The sequence below is a fragment of the Spermophilus citellus genome (assembly GCF_964194105.1).
Source record: "Spermophilus citellus genome assembly, chromosome: 2".
NCBI classification, from domain to species: Eukaryota; Metazoa; Chordata; class Mammalia; order Rodentia; family Sciuridae; genus Spermophilus; species Spermophilus citellus.
The window spans coordinates 35,551,178-35,577,950 of record NC_138183.1 but is presented as its reverse complement, the minus strand read 5'-3'; the positions used below and the strand labels follow the sequence as shown (position 1 = coordinate 35,577,950).

The window sequence follows — 26,773 nt, the reverse complement described above, 5'->3', positions numbered from 1 at the left end:
ACTTATCCATTCATGGGAACAGAGCCCTTATGATTCAGTCATCTCCCAGAAGTCCCTCTTCTTAACACTGCTACATTGGGAACCAAGTTGCTGGCACATAAAATTTGGAGAACACATTCAAATCATGGCAAAATCCTTCAGGTATTATTAAACTTTGAAGTTCTTATATCTCATAAAAGGGTTTTTGGTAATATCTTTTAAAGGACAATTACATGATTACTAAATAAAGAAAAAATTTTCAATTTAGTAGAGATTTTTCTGTTCCGGCTTTATCTAAAAAATTTGTTCTGAATAGAAACAGTTGACTATTTAAAATTTTGTCTTATGCACTTTCATCTTGTGTGTATACATTTCCATTAGCCAAGCATAGTGCTGCACACCTGTAATCCCAGGGACTTGAGAGGCTGAGGCTGAGGCAGGAGGATCTCAAGTTGAGGCTGGTTAGCAAGACCCTGTTCAAAAAAAAAAAAAAAAAAATCTGTTATTGGTACTGAAAACTGGGAAGACTTGAGGTTTCAAAAACTTAGGATTTCATTTGCTAGATCTGAATCTGAAGGAGAAGTGCCCATAGAAAATTGAAACTTTAAATAAAAGACATTGGATTTTCACAAATCAAAATTGAGTTGATAAAAGGTTTGTAAAACTATAACTTACAATAGGGAAAGCCAGAAGGAAGAAAACTAAAAATTATAAAGGAAAAGTCTGATAAATTTATATCTAATAGACCTGGTGATATAAGCCAGACCTTTTTCAATACATTTTATAGATAACCAATGAAGAGACATATTATTTGTTTGTATATTTTTTTCACTGAGTTTATTCATATATGCAGGTTTATCTACAACTATTTTTTTTAAATGTATTTTGGAGTTCTTTCATATCCAGGTAAAGATACCTCTTTCTTTTTTATTTCTGCATGGTATGCTAGTTTTCTGAATCCATGGTTTTACTTTTTGAGGTTTGAATTACCCATAGTAAGCCACAGTTCAAAAAGATTATAATAAAAAATTCAAGAAATAAACTAATAAATTTTAAATTTTACGACATTCTGCATAGTTTAATGAAATCTCTGAATGAAATCTCATCAGCCATCTCTGTCCTACCTAGTATGTAAATGGTCCCTTTGTCCTTAGCATCCACACAGCATATACTACCCACCCACCCATTAGGCACTTAGATTGACTGTCATGGCATCACAGTGCTCGTGTTCAAGTAACTCTTATTTTACTTAATAATGACCCAAAAGTGCAAGAGTAGCAATGCTAGCAATTTGGATATGCCAATGACAAACCATAAAATATGGCCTTTAAGTAAAAAGGTGAAAGTTCTCATTAAGGAAAGACCAAAAAAAAAAAAATCATATGCTAAGGTTGTTAGATGTGCAGTACAATAAAATTTTGAGAGAAAGCCCACATTCACATAACTTACTAAAGCATATTTTTACGATTTTTTTTCTATTTTATTAGTAGTAATTGTTGTTAATCTCTTACTGTGCCTAATTTATAAATTAAATTTATTTTATTTAAATTTATTTAGGGGTGTGTGTGTGTGTGTGTGTGTGTGTGTATGAAAAAACTATACATAGGGTTTGGTACTATCTGCAGTTTCAGACATCCAATGTGGGTGTCTTGGAATGTATTCTCTATGGGTGAGGGAGGAGTGCTGTTACATACCATGGCTTATTTATTTTCATTTTCTTTTCATGTACATTTAGATTACTTTCAGTTTCTCCATTTTAAAGTGAAGCATGTCTTAGTATTAATTTTTCTTTGTATTTATAATGATTATTTCTCTTGATTTAAATTTTCAGAAAATATTGTCAGAAATTGTGCATATTTAAATTTTTGATATATACGAGTACTAGAGGTACTTTGCAAACATTAGGGCTACTGTTTTACATCCCATCACATGTATGAGAGAGAGAGTACCATTTTCTATTATTCTTTCTCACAGTGGATGTGATTATCAATAACCAGCAAATGCTAGAAAACTAAACAAGAGAAATGTGTTACTTGCTTTCAGGTCAGTTCTGACAGTTGCTTGTGAACAGACTGAAGTTCTCCTGTTTGACCCTATATCTTCAAAGCACATAAAAACACTTTCTGAAGCTCACGAAGACTGTGTAAATAATATCAGGTCAGTATTATAGTGAACATATGAACTTGATAAGTGTGATTCAAAGTGTTGTTTTATAAGTTAGTGAAAATATGTCATGCCTTGTCCCTCAGTGATCCACGTGTGTAAATTGTGATTCTAATTCCTTATAAAGTTTATTTCTTTAATTATAAAATTTACTATTATTTATTTTGGATTGGAATTTTTCTGAAATATACTGTTCACTTCCATGGTGGTTTTTGTTGTTGTTGTTTCTTTTCTCTTTGTATATGAAGACCATCATTATGAACCTCGCCATGTATTATGCTAGTCCTGTAATGCCTTTTGTGCTAATAATCTGTGTAGAATTATGGCAATCCTGTTGGTTAACATTTGTCACCACACCACTACCCCTTAAGTCCAGATGAGGAAGAAAGACATGCATAGAGAATTTCTTTGTAGCATTGTTGAAGCTGCTTATATTCTCATTAATGTGGGAAGTAAATTACAATTGAATGGTTTGGTGGATTAATATGCAGTCATCAATGGTTGTAGAGACTACATAGCAACATAGTCAAATGGTTGGGATGATATAGGATAAAATAATGATAAAATTGTGCAAATATGAAATAAAGCAGAAGAAAAAGATTTAAAAAGAAATGCTTTAAAGTGCTAACAGTAGTTTAGTTGGAATGGATGGATTATCTTTAATTTTATAAACTGTATGAAATGAGATTGTGTTACTTTTATGATTATTTAAATATTCTATAAACAAAAAAATTGAGGAAATTACTTCTAGTCAAGGTAACATACTGAGTTTTGATATAACTGCTTTGCTCCAAACACATAGAACAGTAAATTAAAATTAAATAGCACAAAAAATATAGCCAGGTTCTGAAATAATATAAACATTTTTGTGGACCAGGAATGGAGCACAGATAAACTTTGAGCTGGTCTGAAACCATAGGCCTACTGGGTTTCATTCTAGCATTGATATCTAATGGTTTTGTTGCATTCAGGTAAAAGAATTAAAAATGCTAGTTTTTTTGTGAGGCAGGAACCAGAGTCAGAATCAGTACATGAATCCAAGGGTTTAGTTGGAATCTTTGTCTCATTGGTGAAAGTCTGAAAAAAAGGCAAAAGTTCTTTACTAGTTGGTGCTATAGGTTTTAGCTGATAAATACTCAGCCTCATCAACAAGAATTGAATAAAGCCGCTTATCCTATCAGTGACTGAATGTTATGTGTGGTATTTCCAATATCTTGAAACTGAAGCCCTGAAATGTCATTATAAACCCTGGCTGTAGACATGGTCCCCAAATGGCCAAGTGTAGACACTCTTAAAAACATTAAATAGGGAGACAGAAAAAAGTTAAAAACTTTTCCTACTCTGGCCTATAACCAAAACTCCAAAATTCATGGAGACATCTAAAATTAATATTATAACAGAATCAACCACCAGAACAGTCATTGTCTCTGGATGAAATTAATTTATGGAGTAGTCCAACAAAGTCTTTATTTTAAAAAATAAATTATTTATTTTTTCTTTGACTAGGTAATACATGCACGTGGTACAAAATTCAAAGGTACAAAAGGGTAAACAGTGAAAAGTAAGTCTATTTCCACCTCTGTCGCCTAGCCACCCAGTTTCCCTCCCCAGAGGCAACCACTATTACCAATTTCTTGCTCTCCTTTCTAAGATAGTTTATGCATGTACAACCATATAAATATATACGTACATATATTTTATATAAATGGTAGCATTCTACATTATTATATGCCTTGTCTTTTTCACTGAATATAGAGATCATTCCATATTAGTATCCATGGGATGATCTTATTCTTTTTAACAGCTGCATAGTATTCCATTGATTGGGAGAAACTTTGAAACTTTTTTTTTTTAGGATGCTCAAAGAAATGAATTAAAGGATACTCTCAAAGAGAATTCAAAGTTATAAAACAAACAGCTTAAACAAGAACATATCAATGTAGTGAAGAACCAGCCAGAATACTTGGAAATTTAAAATGTAGTTAGTATATTAAAAACTCAAAAAGGGGGAGAGGGGCAGAGAGTGTAGCTAATGGTACAGCACTTGCGTAACATACACAAAGCCCTGGATTTGATTCCTACCATTGAGTAGCAGGGGTATATTTAGAGCTGGCTCAATTGTAGGGTTGGAAGCCCGATTGTAGGGTTGTATAGCTCAGAGAAAGAGAACATGCTTAGCATATGTGAGACCCTGGGTTTAATCCTTAGCACCAAAATTAAAAATAAAAAACTCAGAAGCCAGGAGTGTTGGCACAGAACTGTAATCCCAGCGGTTTGGGAGGCTAAGGAAGATTGTGAGTTTAAAGCCAGCCTCAGCAAAAATGAGGTGCTAAGCAGCTCAGTGAGACCCTGTCTCTAAGTAAAATACAAAATAAGGCTGGGGATATGGCTCAGTGGTTGAGTGCTCCTGAGTTCAAACCCCGGTACCCCCCCCCAAAAAAACCTCAGTAGATGAGATAGACTTTACCCTTTATATGATAGATGAATTAATTAATGAGTTAGAAAATAGTACTAAAAATTTCAGGCAGAGCACAGGAAAAAAAACTTTTTTAAATGTAAGCAGTTAAAAGACAGCATTAATTGAGAGACTCCAATGTATAGGAAGGATTGCATAAAAAAGTTTTTTTCAAGGATTGGTGGAAAATTAATTTTATAATGGCATAAAGTTTTTAGTATTGGAGAGGGACCAGACTTCTCAAATCAAAAGTTAGCTTTAGGGCCCCTAGCCTTGGCGCATGCTATCATTCCAGCAGCTCTGGAGGCTGACACAGGAGGATTGCAAGTTTAAAGCTAGCCCCAGCAATGGCGCGGCACTAAGCAACTCAGTGATACCCTGTCTGTAGATAAAAATACAAAATAGGGCTGGGGATGTCGTGCAGTGGTTGAGCACCTCTGAGTTCAATCCACAGTACCAAAAAAAAGTTAGCTTTAGGGCTGAGGTTGTAGCTCAGTGGTAGAACATTTGCCTAGCACATGTGAAGCACTGAGTTCAATCCTTAGTACCACATAAAAATAAATAAGTAAAAAACAAAGGTATTTTGACCATATACAACTAAGAAAAATATTTTAAAAAGAAAGTTAGCTTTAGACAAAGCAAATTAAATAAAGATAAATCTACATGTTGTGCTGAAACTTGGGAATATCAAAGATCAAGGGAAAAATTTAAAAGCCACTTAGATTAGAAGCCTGATTAAATAGAGAAGCAAAATAATGTTCTGTACCACATTATATTCCAAGTAACTATTAATCCAGATGGAATAATTTTAATTAGGTTAAATGTTATTGTCAATTGCATAAATAATATAATTTAGAGATTTTTGAGGGGTACATTTAAAACAAAATTAAAACTAAAACTCAAAGCCAAGCATGGTTGAGCAGGCCTGTAGTACCAGCAAGGAGGGAGCCTGTGGCAGGAGGATTGCTTGAACCCCAAAGATCAAGGCCAGCCTGAACAGCTAAGCAGTACCCTATCTCAAAGAGGAATAAAACAAAAACAAAAAAACTGGGGCTGGGGATATAACTCAGTAGGAAGAGAGCTTTCCTAGTGTGTGCAAGGCTGTGAGTTTGATCTCCAGTACTGCAAAACATAACAATAATTAAAAAAAACAAACCTGGATTTAGCAATATCCAATACAAATGTATGTTGGCCACATGTAATTATCAATTTTATGTAGTTATGTTAAAAAAAGAGACAACATTAATCTTTAATAACATATAACTCAAAATGTCCAAAATATTATCCTTTTAACATGTAATCAAATATAAAAATTATTGAGATAGTTTACTTTCATTTTTTTCATCATGTGACTGACTAATGGCTACCAAATTGCATAGTATAGCTTTAGACAGTGAAAACAAATAGATTGAATATATGGGAGAGTTTTGTTCAGTGTGAAGATATAATATATTAAGACCTTTAATCATGTTTAGGAAGAAGACAGTAGTATTAAGTAATTTCAAATGCTTTAAAATTAATGCATAATTAAATATATACAATAAAAAACCCTAAAGTGATGGAAATAAAAGTTATAACTTTAAAATAAGCTAAAGGTGGGGAGAGAATATTGAAAACTTGATCATTAGAAGATAGGAAAGCTATAAGAAGTTACAAAAAAAAATTAAAGGAAAGAGGGAATAAATGGAAAACAAGTAGAAAGGGACCAGACATGCCTATAATCCCAGCAACTCAGGAGGCTGAGGCAATGGGCCCTAAATGAGGCAGGAGGATCACAAGTTTGAAGCCAGCCTCAGCAACTTAGCAAGACCCTATTTCAAAATTTTAAAATTTAAAAAAATGGGCTGGAGAAGTGGCTTAGTGGTTAAGCACTGCTGGGTTCAATCCCCCATACCAAAAAGAAAAAAAAAAAAAAAAGAAAGGGTTCCAAAAATATGAATAGTTCACAGTAAATATAAATGTGTTGATATTCTTTGTTAAAAAACACATAGTTGGGCTGGGGATGTGGCTCAAGCGGTAGCGCGCTCGCCTGGCATGCGTGTGGCCCGGGTTCGATCCTCAGCACCACATACAAACAACGATGTTGTGTCCGCCGAGAACTAAAAAATAAATATTAAAAAACTCTCTCTCTCTCTCTCTCTCTCTCTCTCTCTCTCTCCCCCCCCTCTCTCACTCTCTTTAAAAAAAAAAAAAAACATAGTCAACAATTTGAATAAAAAACAAAATCATTATATATTCTTTTTAGAGATACCAAACTAACCAGAAGTAGGAGATTATCACTATGAGACAGGTGAAACAACAAAGGCATTAATAAGGATAAAACAACAGTACATATAAAAGGAGAAATCTGCCAAAAAGATAAAATAATCATGAACTTTTATGTACTGTAAACATAGCTTTTAAATGTACAGAGCAAAACCAATATTAAGAATTACAAGGGGCTGGGGATGTGGCTCAAGCGGTAGCGCGCTGGCCTGGCATGCGTGCGGCCCTGGCATGCGTGCGGCCCGGGTTCGATCCTCAGCACCACATACCAACAAAGATGTTGTGTCCGCCAAGAACTAAAAAATAAATATTAAAAAAAATTCTCTCTCTCTCTCTCTCTCTCTCTCTCTCTCTCTCTTAAAAAAAAAAAAAAGAATTACAAGTTTACAGTCATAATGAGAATATTTTATTTTATTGCTGGTACTGGAATTGAGCCCAGGGGTGCTCTACCATGGTGTAACATCCCTAATCCTTTTTACTTTTATTTTGAGACAAGGTCTTGCTAAATTGTCATGGCTGTCCTGAACTTTTGATTTTCCTGTCTCAGCCTCACAAATTGCTGGGATTATAGGTGTGTGCCACTGTGCCAAACTATAGTGAAATATTTAAGTTGTTTTATTTTGGGGGGTGGGGGATTGAACCCTAGGGGCATTAACCACTGAGCCATATCTCCATATCCCTTTTTTTTTTATATTTAGAGATAAGGTCTCACTGGGTTGCTTAAGGCCTCACTAAATTGCTGAGGCTGGCTTGAACTTGCAGTCTTCCTGTCTTAGCCTCCCGATTACAGGTGTGTTCCACAGTGCCTGGCTTTAGTACAGTTCTGATACTTGTAAATTGACCAGATGAAAACTAGCCTGTAGAAAATGGTTAAATATCCTAAATAATCTTTCCTAGTAAAAATGCAAATGCTGAGTAAAGTATTTTATCCATATGTGTGTGTGTGTGTGTGTGTGTGTGTGTGTGCGCGCGCGCGCGTGTGTGTGCATATACATATATTTTAAAATATATAGTTGAATGGATAACAAAGAATTCCTCATGCCAAAAATGAATGCAAAGGATTAAACAGGTGTTCTGCTAGCTTTTAGCCCAGAAGCATCTGCCAAGTACAGATGACCCGAAAACTCAAAGCTTTTTTGGGGGGAGGGCAAGGACCAGGGATTGAACTCAGGGGCTTGGCCACTGAGGCATATCCCCAGCCCTATTTTGTATTTTATTTAGAGATGGGATTTCACTGAATTGTTTAGGGTCTCACTTTTGCTGAGGCTGGCTTTGAACTCCCAATCCTCCTGCCTCAGCCTCCTGAGCCCCTGGGATTACAGGTGTGCTCTACTACACCTGGCAAAGCTTCTGTTTTGACGAGTATGAGAAGTACAGGGAACAGGAGAATTAATTTTAGGGCCAGTTCAAAATAAAGATTCTAAAAGGAAACTCTGCATAAGACACCAAAGAGTTCACTTTCAACATAAAGGCGGTCTGTAAAGAAGCCATTTTGTTCATCTAGACTGGCATTGGGTAAAGTGATGTCAGAAAATCTTCTTTGTGATTATCTTACTATAGACCAATCCTCATGCATGTGTAGGGTCAAAATTCAACAAAGTTTTTCATAAAGCTTAATTTTAAAATTCATATTGAGCAGCAGTGTGCCAAGAATTGCTGAGAGAATTTTGGAGGACTTAAGATGATGGGAGTAAGAGCTGGGCATAATAATGCATATCTGTAATTCCAGCAGCTTGGGTGGCTGAGGCAGGAGAATTACAAATTCAAGGCCAGCCTTGGTGAGTTCAAATCCAGCCTGGGGAACTTAGGAAGACCCTATCTTAAAAAATAAAAAAGGAGGGCTGGGCACATAACTCAGGCCCTGGGTTCGATCCCCAACACCAAAAAATAAAAAGGACTGGGAATGTAGCTCAATGGGTAAAGTACTCCTGGGTTCTATTCTCAGTACTGCAAAAATGAAAAGGGGGGGGGGAGATGGAAGTAATCACCCCATTCAGGTATCAAATGTAGTCTCAGGACAGGGATAGATTAAGTGACGGTATATTAGAATATAGAGCTCTTAGAAGCAGACCTATGGATATATGAAAATTTTATATTTGATAGCAGAGGCATTACAAATTGATGGGAGGAAAAATAGAAAAGTTTAAATATATAAAACATATGACTTGGATATATAAATAAAATTAGATCTCTGCCTATAACATAAGTGAAAATAACTTCCAGTTAAAGACCTAATTATGAAAGCAAGCCTTTAAAGCTTTGGAAGAAAGTATAGAATATGTTTGTGTCTTAAATGTGAGAAAAGATTGTTGAGACACTAAGAGCACAAATCATAAGGATTGATAAGCGCAGCTACATATAGATTTAAGACTTCATTCTATTTTACTATAGACAATATAACAGTATGAGAAGATATAATCTAGTTAAAGATATTTTCAATATCATACTCAAGAAAGATTAATATCTAGAATAAATAAGACAAAAATAGAGAATCACATAAGAGAATAAATATGGAAAGATATTCAAATTTACTAGTTGTGGAGATACAAATAAAAATAACAGTGAAGAAATATCAAGTATTGGCAAAGATGATGAGAAATAGGAACTCAGATATTATTGGAGTATAAATTGGTAAAAATTACTTTGAAAAGCAGTTTGGCAATATCTTGTAAAATTGAAGATCATTATTTTTAAGAGAATGCACTTGTGAACAAAGGTATGTAAAGAATGGAAAGTTCATTTTAGCATCATTAGTGGTAGAAAAGAGCTAAGAATAATTTGAATGTCCATCAAGAGGAGAAAACATAAATAAATTCTGGTATACTTTACAATGGAATACTATACATCAGTTAAATGAACTAAAAGCATCGACATCTGATACATACCTCAGAAATGTTAAGATCAAGGCAGAAAAGCAAATTGTAGAACGAATCTATACAGTGTGATACCATTTATATAAAGTTTGGAAACTTCACAAACATGAGCTTGATGAAAGCATGTGTTTGTTCTCTGTTTTATTCTAGCACCTAGAACTGTGTCTCATACATAGTGAGAGGGTGCTCATTAAACTTTTACAGAATAAATTGGATGCAAAATAATATGTTAAATTATTGCTTGATACATAGATATGAATTCATGATATTAAAAACTTGCATGGGGAATAACAACAAATTTTGGATAGTGGTTCCCTCTGGAGAGAGGGAGGGAGGGGAATGGGGTTGGGGAGGGATACACAATATACTTCAACTGTGTTCGTAATGTTAAAAAAAACCCTGAAATATAACAAAATGTTAAAATTCGATAAAGCTGGGTGGTGGGTATCACAGATGTTTGCTATATTATTAATAATTTTCTCTGTGTTTCTAATATTTTACCATATAAATTTTTCTTCATCCAAGAGTTTGGGAACCTAGTCATCTAGGAGAGATCCCTGAAACTATTCTCCAATCATCTCACTGTCTTCCTTAAAACCCTTCAAGTGACCAGGCACTGTGACATATGCCTATAATCCCCATAATCTCAGCTACTCAGGAACCTGAGGCAAGAATATCATAAATTCAAGGCCAGCCTGGACGGCTTTGTGAGGCCCTGTCTCAAAACAGAGCTAGGAATGTAGCTTATTGGTAGACACCTGGGCTCAGTCTCCAGTACTGCAAAGCAAACAAATAAAAAATCCATCAGGGGGAACACTGTGAGCCACAGCAATATAATCTCACTGAGGTTTTTTTTGTTTTTGTTTTGCAATACTGGGGATTTAGTGGTGGATTGCTTTACCACTAAGCTACATCCTGGTCCTTTTTATTTTTATTTTTATTTTTTTGAAAATTTGAGACAAAGTCTCATTAAGTTCCCTCCCTGGATTGGCCTTGAATTTGTGATCCTTCTGCCTTAGGCCTCCCAAGTTGCTAGAATTAGCAATGCACACTGTACCCAGCCCCACTGAAGTTGTTAATACATATATTAATATTTTTGTAGACTGAATAAAATATATTTGGTAGTATATTTATACATATTTCAAGTGTATGAAGATACTCATTAAGGTTGACTTACTTTCCAGTAGCCTTTTGTATTTTTTAAGATTTTTATTTGTTTGTTTTGTGGTGCTAGAGATCAAACCCAGGACCTTGCAAATGTTAAGACAAATGCTCTGCCACTGTACTGTAATCCCCAGCCCTAAAATATTTTGGAGTGTATTTTTTTTTCACTCATAAAATTCCATCAAGCATGAAAGCCATTGAGCTAGTTGTACTTTGCAAAGCCTCATTAGTAAAGGTAAATCTACATGAGAAAAAATAGATTTAATGATAAAAGAATTAAAATTTTGATGTAGTAAGAAAACATAGAAAAGAGAGATTTTACAACTCAATAATAAAGATAATTCTGCAGTGTAGGTATGTAGCTCAGTGGTAGAGCACTTGCCTAGCATGCTGGAGACCCTGGGTTCAGTCCCTGTACCCTGTCCCACCCCCCCAAAAAAAAGTGATTTTGTTGATAAAAGCTAAAAGAGAAACAAAAACTGAGAAAAAAATAGTTTTGTTGATAAATCTTTAATGAGATGGTGAAATATTTGAGGTGTTGGTTTTAAAATACAGAAATTAAGCTGAACATCAATAACTGGTTATTTTTGGTGATGTATTTTTTCCCATTTAAAAATATTTTCAAGAAAAAATTATAATTAAAAAAATTGTTTATTGGGGATTGTTATGGAATAAATCCATGATATGTCCCCTACCTGTCTCTATTTTCCCGCAAGTAGCATTCCTTGCCTCTGTACCTTTGCTTATCTCTTGGCTACTTGGAGTTCCTGCTTATCTTTTGTTGGTACCGGTGAGACCACCATGAAGTCTTTCCTAGTCATCCTCTTTCCTTTTTTTATTCCACATAATTATTTTATGTAATTATGTATTTATAATGTCTTCACTAGGTAGTGAACACTTCTTATTTAATAAATATTTGTTGATGCCTATGTGCCTGGCACTGTTTGTTGGGTACTACAATTCTAACCATGAACTAGGCAGCCTTCAAGGAGTTTATAGCTTTGTAAAGTTATTTCTTTCACTGTAGTTTGAGGTATTATGATACAAGTGTAGAATGATTTGGGAACTAAGAGAATTGGTAATCTACCCCATATTGACAGAAAGGGAAGGCTTCCTGGAAGGGATGATAGCTAAATATTAAAAAGAAAGCAAGAGTTAGCCATATCAAGGGGCAGGAGGAGGATAGGCCTGGAATTTTAAAACCAGGATAAGTTTTGAGGTCACAATGGTGTTTGTGGATATTGTGATTAATATCTGACAAGAATTTGTATGGTTTTATCTTGGAAGGATCTCTAGATTTTATTTCTTTTGCAAGAGATTAAGAAAGTTGTGTATAACAATGTATATTAGAGAGATCATCCTAATGTTAAATTAAACCATTTTAAGTGTGAATGTTAACTTTGCTATCTTTTAAGTAAATGTATAAAAATATATTCTTGCTAAGAATTGAGAAATTAGTGCAAAATAAAAAGTCTAAATTATAAGAGTGTTTCAAATAAGTCTGTCCTGTAATCTTAACTGGTCCTAATAAAATGTTGCTAAATGAGATTCCTTGGGGAATGCCTTTGAATTAATAAATTAAAATGATGGCAATTTGAAAAGCATTTTTAATGTAAATATTCTAGATTTAAAGGGATGTTACTTATAGCAGAGTAAATATTTCTCATTATTAAGTTCTTTCCTTCTGTTCTGTCTACCTATGCCTACTTCCAGTTCCAAAAAACATCAGTAATTTAAAGAAAATGGATCAAATTACATCGTGGCTCTTATTAAATCTTAGTGGCCTGGCCCTGTGATTATGTAAATTATACTTACAGTTAATTGTATATCAGAATCACTAGATTTCTACAATGAGTTTATAGTCATTTGTTTTTTTCCTCTTTCTTGATTAGGTAATATAGAGATCGTTTCTCAACAAATTTTCCTCAAGAAGAGATTAAATAAACCAGTTTTTCTTTTCTGCTTTTGTAGATTTCTTGATAACCGGCTGTTCGCTACCTGCTCTGATGACACTACAATAGCATTATGGGATCTGAGAAAATTGAACACCAAAGTATGCACTTTACATGGTCACACTAGCTGGGTGAAGAACATCGAATATGATACTAATACAAGACTCTTAGTAACATCAGGATTTGATGGAAATGTCATTATTTGGGACACTAACAGGTTTGTAACTAGGAGACCATATTAGGATTATGAATAAAAACATTTTTTTTTAAATTGTCAGCAGGACTAGGGATATGGCTCAGTGGTAGAGCACTTGCCTGGCATGTGTGAGGCCTGAATACCACAATCCCCAGTACCACAAAAATAAACAGATAAAATGGTGAACAAATTCAGTATTCTACTGCAGCCTCAAGAAAAAAAAAAAAAAAAAACTGGCTTTAGAAAAAACAAAAAGTGATTCCATCTTTGGTTACTTAATCATATTACAACTAAAAACTTTGGAGTTCAGGGTATGATTCAGTGATAGCATCCTTGCCTAGTGCACATGAGGCCCTGGGTTTGATGCCCAACACTGCAGAAATCAAAAAGTAAGTAAGCAAAAATTTTGTATGGTAAAGAGACCAAGGCATATAGCTAATGATTGAAAACTGCTGTATAAAATGAATTTCCTGAGTTTAAGGAAAAATGTTTTTATTATTTCCTTTGTGAAACTAAAATATTTCTTACTCTTTGTTCCTTCAGTTCTAAATCTATTTATTTTGTAATTTTTGCAATTTTTTTTCATGCATTAAAAGAGTATTCTCAAGTGAGTGGTACTGATCCTGAAAGTAATGTTTGGAAACATAGTATGGGGCAGTTTGGGTTATCATTGTTGGGGAAAAGGGAGGATATCTATGGCATTTGTTGGTAGGACCATAGTTTCTAAACATCCTGCAGTACACAGGCTATTTTTCACTTTGGACCAATTGACCCACCTAAAATGCAAGTTATACCTCCATTGAGAAACATTTGAATAAAATGTTTTCTAATAGAGAATTTGATTATTTGAAAATTGAAGTTTGAGAAATAATTAAAATATACCTATTGCAAACTGGTGAAATGATAATATAGTAACACATCAGGATTATTTTTAAATACGCTCTTCAGAGATCATATGTAAAAAGGGGATAATATTAAAGATTTCTAGATGTACATTTTGAGTAGAGGATACAGCTATTGATCATCTTTAGACAAACATAAACATATGTGTTAGAATTTAGAGGCAAATGTGTATTTTTTATCTAGAAAGAAAATTTGAACAGAAATAAAAATCACAATTTCCAAATCTATAGAAGGATAAAAAAACTAATAAGACAGTAGAAATAGAGAAGAAGGGGAGAAAAAAAGAATCATTTAAAAAATAAATAGGTGCCAGGCATAGTGGTGCATGCCTGTAATCCCAGCATCTCAGGACGTTAAATCTGGAGGATCACAAGTTTCAGGCTAGATTCTGCAACCTAGCAAGACCTTGAGCAACTGAGTGAGACCCTGTCTCAAAATAAAAAACACTGAGGATGTAGCTTTACCTCAGTGGTAAAGCATCCTTAGTTTAATTCCCAGCCACACCCGCCCCTGCCAAAAAAAAAAAAAGGTAAGATAGCACAGAAATATGGTAGGCACATAACCTACACATCAATCTAGACATCAGTAATGATAAATATATATGAACTAAACTTGCCAGTTAAAAAATAGTGTTAAATTGGATTTAAAAGTAAAACTAGCCAGGCATAGTAGCTCACACCTGTGATCCCAGCTACTTGGAAGACTGAGGTGGGAGGAGCAAAAGTTCAAAGCCAGCCTGGGTAATTTAGTGAGATGCTTTCTCGAAATAAAAAGGGCTGGGAATATAGCTCAGTGGTAGAGCACCCCTGGGTTCAATCCCCAGTACTAAAAAGAGAAATTCTCTCCCCATCTTTAGAGACTTATAAACCCATTTCCTAAGTAATTCAGAATGTCAGAAGGTAGACTGAAAATTGATGAACTTACTTAAAAAACGTAAAAACTAAAAGGATAAACCCAGTAAAAGTAGATGTATGTCCGGGTGCAGTGGCACATACCTGTAATCCCAGCAGTTTGGGAGGCTAAGCCAGGAGGATTAGAATTCAAAGCCAGCCTCAGCAACTCAGCAAGACCCTGTCTCTAAATAAAAATATAAAAAAGGGCTGGGATATTGCTCAGTGATTAAGCCCCCCCACCCCCGTGGGTTCAGCCCCCACACCAGGGAGTAGTGGCACATGCCTATAATACTGGCTACTCAGGAGGTTGAGGGAGTAGGATTTGCCAGTTTGAGATCAGCCTCACCAATTTAGCAAGGCCCTAAGCAATTTAGTGAGACACTTTCTCAAAAAGGGCTGTGGGTGTAGCTCATTAGTAAAGTGCCCTTGGGCTCAATCCCTGATACCAAAAAAGAAGTGGATATATGGATATAACAAAAATACAAAATTAATAAGATTTAGGGCTGGGGTTGTGGCTCAGCAGTAGAGCACTTGCCTAGCACGTGCGAGGCCCTGAGTTCGATCCCCAGCACCACAAAAAATAAATAAATAAAGGTATTATATCCAACTACAACTAAAATTTTTTTTTAATATTTTATTTTTTAGTTATCGGCGGACACAACATCTTTGTTTGTATGTGGTGCTGAGGATCGAACCTGGGCTGCACGCATACCAGGCGAGCGCGCTACCGCTGAGCCACATCCCCAGCCCTACAACTAAAAATTTTTAAAAATTAAGATTGAAAATGATAATATAATAAAAAGGATTTTTCTAAAGTGTTGTTTGAAATAATTGGTAATTCTCTGACAAGATTCATCAAGAGAGGGCTAGAGTTATGGCTCAATGGTAGTGCACTTGCCTGGCATGCATGAGGCACTGGGTTTGAGTCTCAGCACCACATATAAGTAAAAAATAAATAAATAAAGGTCAATCAACAAATATTTTTTTAAAAAGACATCAAGAGAAAATAGAAAACAAATAATAATAGCAATGAGGGCTGGAAGTGTAGCAATGTTACTTAAGTAGCGTGTGTGAAGCCTTGGGTTTGATCCCCCACACCAAAAATCATAATAGCAATGAAAAAGGAGCTTTAACAAAAATATATAGAGTAAGATGACAAAATCAACTGTATGCAAATATATTGAAAACTTTGATGAAATAGTTTACTAAAAACATACACCTCGGGCTGGGGTTGTGGCTTGGTGGTAGAACACTTGCCTAGCATGTGTGAGGCACTGGGTTCCATCATCAGCACCACATAAAAATAAAATAAAGGTATTGTGTCCCATCCACAACTAAAAATATTTAAAAACAAACAAACAAAAAAGACACCTTAGCAAAGCTAACCAAAGAAGTAATAAACCATTTTCCAGGACTGATGTTTAACCAGTGTGTACCGATTCAGCTGAAGTAGTTGTTAAAAGATTGAACTTCTTCCTTACCATTTGTTAAGTAATTGCTGCCCTGAGTCACCCTCTGGCTACCTAGGCCTCTCTTCTAAGATTACCTCCCTCAAGATCTTCCCATCATCCAGTAACTGAAATTCTTCTTGCACAGTAATACAATTCTAAGACTCTGTTCCAGCATTGCCAACTATATCTATTCTGACTCTCTAGTGTTTGTGCACTACTGGTTATTTAAGTACTCTGAACATCAATTCTGTAAACATTGAAGAAAAATTTTAAATCAGTTAAAACTGATCTAATAAAGAACAGCCTTATCAGTTTTATAGGTGACTTCTGTCAGATACTGAAATGATATTCTGGTTTTATTAAACTGATGAGATTCTAGAAAAAGAGAATTCTTATTCCAGAAATGAAAGGATGTTTTGTTAATATAAACTTCTGTTAATATGATTAATTACATTAACAGATAAAATGAATAAATCCATATGATTCTTTTTTCTTTTCTTCTTCTATGTGGGATGATTGATCCATGGGGGAAAATTTGGAAAAGACTTCTCCAAATTCATATTTCTTTTCCTCTAATTCTTATGTGTCCAAAGACAGGGATCCAAAGACACACCTTTGTAGGAGGGTTGATTATTTCAATTGAGGAATAAAATTCAACATTCAGTCATGATTAAAAACAAAATAAAGGACATCATTACCGGCCTTTCAGAAGAAAATTGAAAGGGTTATAAAAGAATATTATGAACCTCTTTATAATAACTTATGTAAACAAATACCTAGAGAGTCATAAATTACTGAAACAGATTCAAAGAGTAAGTGGAAAATCCTTAGACACAAGACCTGTAGTAAATAAAGAGTTGGTAATTTGTAAATCTTCCCACAAAGAAAAGCCCAAGCCCAAATGGCTTCACAATGAATTTTACCAAATATTCCATTACAAACTATTTCAGAAAATAGAGGAAAGAACACTTCCCAGCTGAATTCTTTTGAGTCTAGTATTACTGTGACTTCATAAGAATGGAAAACTGCTGGCCAATATCCTGCAATAAAATTGATGCAAAGATCTGAAAACAATATTAGCAAGTCAAATCTAGCAATATACATACAAAGGATTATAAGTCACAACCAAGTAGAATTTATTTCAAAAATGCCATGTTGGTTTAATATCCAAAAATCAATTAATGTAATATATTAGTAAAACTAAAACCTCACATAATCATCTCAATAAAGACCGAAAAGCAATTAACATAAAATTCAATACCCATTTGTGTTCAATCTAGGAATAAAAGAGAACTTCCTTAACCTGACATTAATGGAAAACCTACAGTTAAAAATCTTAATGTTGAAAGACTGATACATTTCCCATAAGATTAGTAACAAAGGGCTGGGGATGTGGCTCAAGCGGTAGCGCGCTCACCTGGCATGCATGTGGCCCGGGTTCGATCCTCAGCACCACATACAAACAAAGATGTTGGGTCCGCCAAAAACTGAAAAATAAATATTAAAAAAAAAGATTAGTAACAAAGTTCTTGCCACTTTTATTCAATATTGTACTGGAGATACATCATTACTCTGGATGCACAATGAAGCAAGAAGAAAAAAAGCTACCAGATTGGAAAGGAAGAAGTAAAATCAGTTTTCATATTTAGAAGATTTAACTCTATTATTTATATTTTCTTTTTTGGTACTGGGGATTGAACCTAGGGGCCCTCTACCACTGAGCTACATCTCAAGGCCCTTTTTATTTTCTATTTTGAAATAGGGTCTCTTTAAGTTTTGCAGTCTGACCTTGAACTCTGATCCTCCTGCTTCAGCCTCCCAAGTCACTGGGATTTTGGGTGTATACTACTATGTGTTTTTCTACATAGAAAATCTTAAGGAATTCCCCCCCAAAGCCTAGAAATAATAAACAAGTTCATTGAATTAACAAGATATGGCTGATTAATATGCAAAAGTCAAAGATATTTCTACTTAAAAGCAATGAATAGGGGCTGGGGATGTGGCTCGCCTGGCATGTGTGCGGCCCGGATTTGATGCTCAGCACCACATACAAAAAAACAAAGATGTTGTGTACGTCAAAAACTGAAAAATAAATATCGAAATTCTCTCTCTCTCTGTCCCTCTCTTTCTAAAAAAAAAAGATTTATTTAAAAAATAAATAAATAAATAAAGCAATGAATAATCCAGAAATGGCTGAGGAATACAATTGCATTCACAATAGTATCAAAAAGAATACAATAGTATTTGGGCTAGGGGTGTAGCTCAGTGATTGTGCACTTACCTAGCATGCACAAGACCCAGGGTTTGATCCCCAGGAGTACACACACAAAAAAGTACAAGATTTGTACACTGAATGCTATGTAACATTTCTAAAAGAAATATAAGTAGTCTCTAATAAAGAGACATTACATGTTCAGAGATTAGAAGACTCAATATTATGAATAACAAGTCTTGGCAAGAATGTGGAAAACTGGAGCCCTCATTCCTGGAATCCACATTGCTGCTGGGAAAGTAAAATGGTACAACCATTTTATAAAAGTTAGCAGTTTTGCAAAGTGTTAAAATAATAGTTACTGTATTTCCACTCCTAGGTATACCTACACAAAAGAAATGAACACATATGTCTATCTATACAAAGACCTATACATAAATATTTACAATAGCAGTATTTATCATAGCCAAAGAAAAAGGGAACCAATCTAAATATCCATCCAGTGGTTAATAGTTAAACAAAATGTATTGTGTCTACACAACAATACTATTTGGCAATGAAAGTAGTATTGATATATGCTGTGTCATGGAAGAACCTCAAGAAATTATGCTAAATGAAAAGGCCAGATTAAAGACTACTTATTGTACACTTCTGTTTATATGAAATGTCCAGCTGGGTGTGGTGGTGCACACCTGTAATCCCAAGAACTCAAGCCAGCCTCAGCAATTTAGCAAGGCCTAAGCAGCTTCACAAGACCCTGTCTCAAAGTAAAAAAAAGGACTGGGGCTGTGGCTTGGTGGTTAAGTGCCCATGTAATCTGCAGTACAAACCAAAAAACGTTGCAGGCTGGAAGTAGGATGAAAATTTTAAAAATCAATTGTGTTCCCATTGATTATTGGGATTATGTCAATGCAAAATTTTTCAAGTATACAATTTTTCATGTATACAATTTTTCATAATAAAAAAATTTATATAACCAGAGATGTGAAAAATTGAGCTCCATTTGTGTACAATGAATCAGAGCATTCTGTTGTCATATGTAATTGATTAGAACAAATAAATTTTTAAAAATATGTAGTTATACATAAGAATAAATTACAAAAGAAGATGTGTAACCTTGATGGAGAAAATTGTAAATTTTCATTTAAGTCACTGTAATACCTAAGCAAACAAAAAAGACATTTTAAAGTCAAGGGCATAAACTTATAAAGATGGGAAAACAGGAGAGGAAATATGACAATAGAATTTTAGAAGCTGGAAAGATGGTGGAGATGAATGACTACTGACTAAGCAGCTGTTTTAAGCAACTTGATTTAGTAAGTCCAAGGAATCTGAACTCTAAGCTGGCAGAGGGGGAAAGTTAAAAACTTAAGATAATTGTCATAGAATCCTCAAAATCACAGGAACTGGCAACCCTGGGTACTTTTTAAGTAGCTAAATAAGGATTCACAGGAGAGATATTTAAGAACTTCTTCCTTTCTTAACCTATATCAGTGCAGTCAACTTCCCATTTTAGCAGAAGTTTCTAATTTTACTTTATAGAGAGGGTAAAATGAAGAATCTTTATTAAAAGTTTCCAGAAACAGTTGAAGGTTCAGGTATGTTGCTGAAACCAAGGGGATTAAATGACATGTGTACTGAATATTGATTTCAGAGATCCTCGGCCTTCTCTCGGGTGATGATCTAAGGTTATATATATATATATATATATATATATATATATATATATATAGTATAGTATATATATATATAGTATAGTATATATATATATAGTGTGTATAGTAATTTATATAAACTATATAGTCCTAGTCAGCTTTAGTTTCCCACTCTTAAGCATGAGCAGAGCAGAAATTGAGGAAAACTTTTTTTTTTCTTCTTCACATTTTTGGAAGTTTTTTAGACTTTATTTTATGTACAAAGAATTAGCACGTTCTCCTTCACTGGGTGGCTGTCTTGGGTAATCCATTCGAGGAAGATCACTTAGTCCAACTTAATGAAACCTATGTCCTTTGCGTTCTGACGGAAACACTGCCGGCACAAGTTGAGGCCGTATTTCAGGATCAGACCGTGCCGGTTTGAACACACGTGGCAAAAGCGAGAACCCTGGCCAAATTTTGGCAGGTGGCTCCAATAGAGCTGTTGGTGACCTATCTTGCTTTCAAGGGTGCAACGAGGCAAAAAAAAAAAAAAAAAAAAAAGGCGAGGAAAACTTATAATATAGAGATACAAATGGAAAGTTTCTTTAAATAACAATATAAGGAGAAGAAAACTTAAAATTTTGAAAAGAGCTCTCAATATTTGTATTTTTGTTTGAGACAAAAATGGGTTGCAACAGTGGAGAGAAATAGATGGAGTGTCTAAAGTATAAATGTTGTACTATTAAAGTGGGTGAGGAATATTCATTTTTCTTTAAGTTCTACTTGTTTTATTTATGTGTTTTTCTATAGGTATGTTTTTTAAAATAACAAAAATGAAATAAAACAGGAACAAAAATATACAAGGAATAAAAGTCTATCAAAGAAACCATGTGGGCAGATTTGATAACTTTAAAAACTTAATAGAACTATAGAAATGCAAGTACATATGGGGCAGGTGAAACAGCAGGTTAGACACAGCTTTAAAACAATAGATTTTTTTAGCTTAAAACAATAGATTAGGAGATACATATCTAAAAGTTACTCAAAATACAACATATGAAAATGGGGAAATATGAAACATGAAAAAGCCTTGCACAGTGGAGCACACCTGTAATCCCAACTATTTAGAAGGCTGAGGCAGGAGGATCACAAATATGAGGCAAGTCTGGGCAATTTAGTGAGACTTTCAAAAAATTGGTGTGGGGGGATGCTGGTGATGTAGCTCAGTGGTAGAGTGTCCCTGGTTTCAATCCCTAGTACCTGCCCCAGCCCCCCCCCAAAAAAAAAAAACCCATGAAAGAGAAATTGTGAGACAAGGAGAGTCAAATATGAATGTTTCAAAAGTTTTTTTGGAGTGCTGAAAGAATATAGAAAATGAGTGAAGGGCAATATTGAAATAATGATTGAGAACTTTCCAGAATATATGATTAAAATAAATCTTAAGATTTAGAAAGTCAAATGAATCTCAGTAAATACAAACAAAAGGAAATCCAAAGTTACACATACCAATGTGAAACTGTAGGACTCTAAAGACAGATCAACCAGACAGAAAAAGATCAATTGTTCAAAAGTAGCAGATAGACTGATAGCAAGTTTATAAATAGTAACATTGGAACTCAAAACTGTGAAACATCCTCATTATTCGGAAAGAAGTAACTGTCAACCTTAAGTTGTATGTTCAGCCAAACCTTTTTTCAATAAAGATGAAATACATATTTTCAGAAAAATAAAAAAATGAATTTACCTCAACAAAGTTTTACATACAAAATTCTGAGGGATATACTTCAGAACAAAAAAGAGTGATCTAAAAAGGAAGGTTAGAGATGAGAGAAGGAATGGTGAGCAAAATAATTGTAAACATACATTATTAATTCTGCTTTGAAGGGAAAAACAATTTGACTATCACTGAATCATTAAATTTAGGATAACTCTAGGTTTTGTTGGGTTTGTTTCTTTATAGGTGTACAGAAGATGGTTGTCCACATAAGAAATTCTTTCACACTCGTTTTCTCATGCGAATGAGACTAACACCAGATTGTTCCAAAATGTTGATCTCAACATCCTCTGGATATCTCTTGATTCTCCATGATCTTGACTTAACAAAGTCTTTAGAAGTAGGCAGCTATCCCATTTTGAGAGCAAGGAGAACTACATCAAGTTCAGGTAAGCTTTTCTTTTCTTTTTTTTTTTTAATATTTTTTTAGTTATACATTGACACAATATCTTTATTTTGTTTATTTATTTTTATGTGGTGCTGAGGATCGGACCCAGGGTCTCTCATGTGCGAGGCGAGCACTGTACCACTGAGCCACAACCTCCAGCCCCAGCTTTTCTTTTTTTAATTAAAAGTTTAGTAGGGCTGAGATTGTAGCTCAGTGGTCGAGTACTTCCCTGGACACACAAGACCCTGGGTTCAATCCTCAGCACCACATAAAAGTAAAAATGAATAAAAAATAAAGGTATTTTGTCCATATACAACAAAAAAAATTTTTAAAGAAAGAAAAGGTGTTTTTTTAATAAAGAATCCAGCAGAACTTTTTTTAGAATATTTTTTTTTAGTTATCAATGGACTTTTATTTATTTATATGCGGTGCTGAGAATCAAACCCAGGGCCTCACACATGCTGGGCAAGTGCTCAACCACTGAACCACAATCCAAGCCCCCAGCAGAACTTTTTAAGTTATGATTATAGAGTTTTAATTTTAAATTTGTATTGTATCCTAGATTTCCAGATGTCCACACATAGGTACCTGGTGCCATCTTGTTTGTAACACCCTCTTGCTAAAGCTTTTGTCCTTTTTCCCGTTGCTGATTCTATTAGACTTAAGTGAAGTTGGGGCTCAGAAAAACGTAAATACTATACTTCATCAATATTTTATGATAAAGAGAATATATTTCATCTGACTTTGGGAAAGAGAAGACTGGCCTGGGAGCGGAGGAAAACAGACTTAATTATTTGGAACACAAATACAAACTTTTCATGAAGTGCTATTAAAAGATAACTTTAAATGGTTGGAATCTTTCTCATATGTGCACAAGGGCACTCCTGAAGACTCTTTTGGGAAAATACGGGCATAATTGTACTATTATTGACCAATTTAACTGTTAAAAGTAGAAATTTAAGTTTACAAACTTCCTTGCAAGCAAGGTGTTTGATAAAAGTGAATGTAATCCTTTTAGATTCAGAATTGCCTTTTTTAAAAAAAGTTAAATACTAATAATTAGCTTAGTGATAGTTATCTAGAAGGTGTAGTTGGCATTTTTTGACTCAAAACCAAGCTTTTCAGTCTTCAGCCATATGTGGTAGCGTATGCCCATAATCCCAGTGGCTCAGGAGGCTGAGGCAAGAGAACTGCAAGTTCAAAGCCTCAGCAGTTTAGCGAGGCTCCAAGCAACTCAGTGAGACCTGTCTCTAAAATAAAATACAAAGAAGGGCTGGGGTTGTGGCTCAATTGTTAAGTACTCCTGGGTTTAATCCATGGTACCAAAAAAAGAAGCAGCAGCTTTTCTGACTTCTAAGGGTAATTCTGGTATAAAATCATAAGAAATTCAATAAAATAAGAATTCCCTGCAGAGGTGTGGGACTACTGAAAATGTATGATGGAATTGAGTTTCTAGTAATATGCCAAACTTCATATTCATTTTATCTTTTCCACAGATTTTAATGTAAAGCTTTGCTTTGCATTTCAAAGAGGATTTACATAGATTTACATAATAGAAGTTTTTAGTATGCTTTATAGAAAGATTTATTCATGTTACCAGTAATGGGCCTGTTGTTTGGACCCTATTCTAATGTTAAACGACTCAGTTTTCATTAAATTTTCTTATTCTGTTTTAGTACAGAAATGATACCCAAAGATATTCCAGTGTTTATTTGGCTGGGGTTTGTTTTTTTGTTTATTTTATTTCACATACACAAGTTTTTGGCATAAAATGTTTTTAAAAGCGATTTGGCCTTAAATAACGCTTTAAAGATATGTCCTGCCTTCCTTCATCTTAGTTATACCCCAGGTTTATATGAGCTTTTTTGGCCATGTTTTGGATGATTTAGAATATGGTTCAAGTAGATAATTAAAAAGTTAAGAGATACTACCAGAGTTATGCTAGATTTATTGTCAAACTCTTTGTGTTTTTAAGATTTGAGCACTTCATCGAGTTCAGCTGGTCACAGAGTTTCCGGTTCACCTTGTCATCATAGTGATTCTAATTCATCTTCTGAGAAGCACATGTCACGAGCCTCCCAAAGAGAAGGTAGGTTAAAAGCTGGATTTTATAATCTTGCAATAACAGATTCCATCAAATAATTTTCTTTGGTTTGGTTTTAATCCATAAAAATAACTAGTGGAGATGAGACTATTTCTTGCCTCTCAGTCAACTAACTGTTTTATGCTGAAATCTATGATGGAATTTGAACTTTGTTTTTATCACATGTACCAAACTTACTTTGTTCTAGTTTGGAGAGGAAGTAGTTGGGAAATGTAGATTCCAGTCAAGATTGTTGGAAAAATTAAATGAGAGTATACATGTGCAAGTACTGTATAAACATGAGAAATGAATTTATCAGGTGATTGTGAATGTCACCTAGTCTTTTACTCTAGGTCTTTTGCCATTTCTTTTCTTTTTTTTTTTTCTTCTTCCTCCTCAGTACTCGGGATTGAACCCAGGAGTGCCTTACTACTGAGCTACACCCCAACCCTTTTTTCAGTTTCTTATTTTGAGATGGACTCTCCCTAAGTTTCCAAGGCTAGCCTCAGTCTTTGAATCCTCCTGCCTCAACCTCCCAAAGAGCAGGAATTACAGACCTGTGATACTCCAAATGTCTTGCCATTTTCTTCCCTTTCTGTACATCGCATGACAGTTGCAAGGGATTGTGGGATAAAATGAGCTTAATCTGGCCCCAATCTGTATCTTCCATTTTTCCCCCGGCCATTCTAAAAGAACTAGCTTCTCTGCCCATCCCTCCACTTCCTGATCGAAATGCTTTCTACCTGGACAAATTCCATTATAACCCCTCTCCATATTAAATCCAAATCTAAGCTCTTAGTTGTTTATCCTCCTCTTTATTGGCCAAAAATGGCCTTTTAGGTCACCTTTTGGAAATAAGTATAACTCTCCTTTGAGAGTTAGAGCAGCATTAGAACTTTTTTTTTTTGGTACCAGGGATGGAACCCAGTGTGCTTAACCACTGAGTCACATATTCAGCCCTTTTTATATTTTATTTAAAGACAGGGTCTCGCTGAGTTGTTCATGGCCTTGCTAGATTGCTGAGGATGGCTCTGAACTCATGATGCTCTTGCCTCAGCCTTTGAGCCGCTGGGATTACAGGTGTGCACCACCGTGCCTGGCCAGAACTTTTATTTTTGACATGATATCTTCTGTGGATTCTAAGGATATAGCACAAATAAAACTAAACTTAGCTCTGGCTCAAGTGAAATCAGTGGTATCCTTGATCTTCCAGTCTTTCCTACCCCCTCTCCATTCAGCTCCTTCATAGTTTCCCCTTTTGTCAACTCCTGAGAAACTCCAGAAAATACACCTATCAAAACTTTGCTTACCTATTTAGAGTGTATTTCTTTTCTGCTTTTGTTAGAGGTTTACAAAATTAATGCTTAAAATGGAGGTTTGTTTTTCTCTGAAATTGTTAAAATCCAATCACATGTGAAATTATTACTTATGTATAGTTTGGTTGTTGCAGTGTAATTTAGAGCCTTATAGGTTTCCATCAGTGGTATAGTAATTCCAAGGGAATTTTTAAAAAGAAAAGCCAGGCACAGTGGTGCATGCCTATGACCTCCCCTCACCACACATACACTTGGGAAGCTGAAGCAGGGAGGTTGCAAGTTCAAGGCCAGCCTTGGCAACTTATAAAGATCCTGTCTCAAAAATAAAAAGGGCTAGGTATAAAACTAAGTAATAAATTACTCCTGAATTCAATATCCAGTACAAAACGAGGGGGTGGGGTGGAGATAAACCATAAATAAACAGCTTTATGAGGTATAGATCAAAATCCAAAGGACCCCTACTCAGCTTCCATGTCTTAGCCTTAAGTCCCCAGTGATTCCTACTATAGGAACTTGGGTCCCCCTTCCCCCTAAGCCCATACTGGAGATTGAACCTAGGCTATGTCCCCAGCCCTCTTGCTAAGTTACTTAGGCTGGCCTCGAACTTGTAATTCTCCTGTCTCAGATATGTGCCACTGCACCCAGCTAGGGACTTGTAATCTTTCATAATAGTAGTACTCTTTCCCCATGCCCATATCCCAAAACTCACCATATTTTGAGGAACAATATATTTTTTTTACATGTGTTAACATAAGGCATGGAAGATAACTGCCAGAAATCAGCCTTAGTCCTTGAATAATACAAATCCCAATCCTCATTTTCTTGTTTCTCAGGCGTTTCACCACGAAATAGTCTTGAAGTCTTAACCCCTGAAGTACCTGGTGAGAGAGACCGTGGAAACTGCATCACATCCTTACAGCTGCACCCCAAAGGCTGGGCCACTCTTCTTCGGTGCTCAAGCAACACTGATGATCAGGAGGTACAGTTAGCAGTGCTTTATCTTCAGTAGGTTTCATTGGACAAATTGGCATTGCTGTGTGTGCAAATCTAGGTGTATCAGACCACAGTC

At 35.0% G+C, this 26,773-nt stretch overlaps 3 protein-coding genes across 3 annotated transcripts in view; 1 reads left to right on the top strand and 2 right to left on the bottom strand.

Annotated features, from left to right (window-relative positions):
• The window catches only part of DCAF10 (DDB1 and CUL4 associated factor 10), a 39,073-nt gene that overhangs the window by 9,655 nt on the left and 2,645 nt on the right, over positions 1 to 26,773 (top strand). The window contains exons 2-6 of the mRNA XM_081278703.1: positions 2,023 to 2,136; positions 12,871 to 13,068; positions 22,104 to 22,306; positions 24,281 to 24,394; positions 26,538 to 26,683. Coding sequence (XP_081134829.1) covers positions 2,023 to 2,136; positions 12,871 to 13,068; positions 22,104 to 22,306; positions 24,281 to 24,394; positions 26,538 to 26,683 — 775 coding nt within the window. The remainder of the gene's footprint in view (positions 1 to 2,022; positions 2,137 to 12,870; positions 13,069 to 22,103; positions 22,307 to 24,280; positions 24,395 to 26,537; positions 26,684 to 26,773) is intronic.
• The window catches only part of SLC25A51 (solute carrier family 25 member 51), a 63,660-nt gene continuing 37,324 nt past the window's right edge, over positions 438 to 26,773 (bottom strand). The window contains exons 3-4 of the transcript XR_014020355.1: positions 17,712 to 17,781; positions 438 to 452 (exon numbers count right to left, since the gene is read on the bottom strand). The gene's annotated coding sequence lies outside the window, so the exon portion shown is untranslated. The remainder of the gene's footprint in view (positions 453 to 17,711; positions 17,782 to 26,773) is intronic.
• On the bottom strand, positions 20,415 to 20,684 carry LOC308634457 (small ribosomal subunit protein uS14-like; the record flags this gene model as incomplete). The annotated part of the gene is made up of 1 exon (XM_081268271.1): positions 20,415 to 20,684. A coding segment is annotated over one exon (198 nt), but the record flags the coding sequence as incomplete, so codon positions are not given.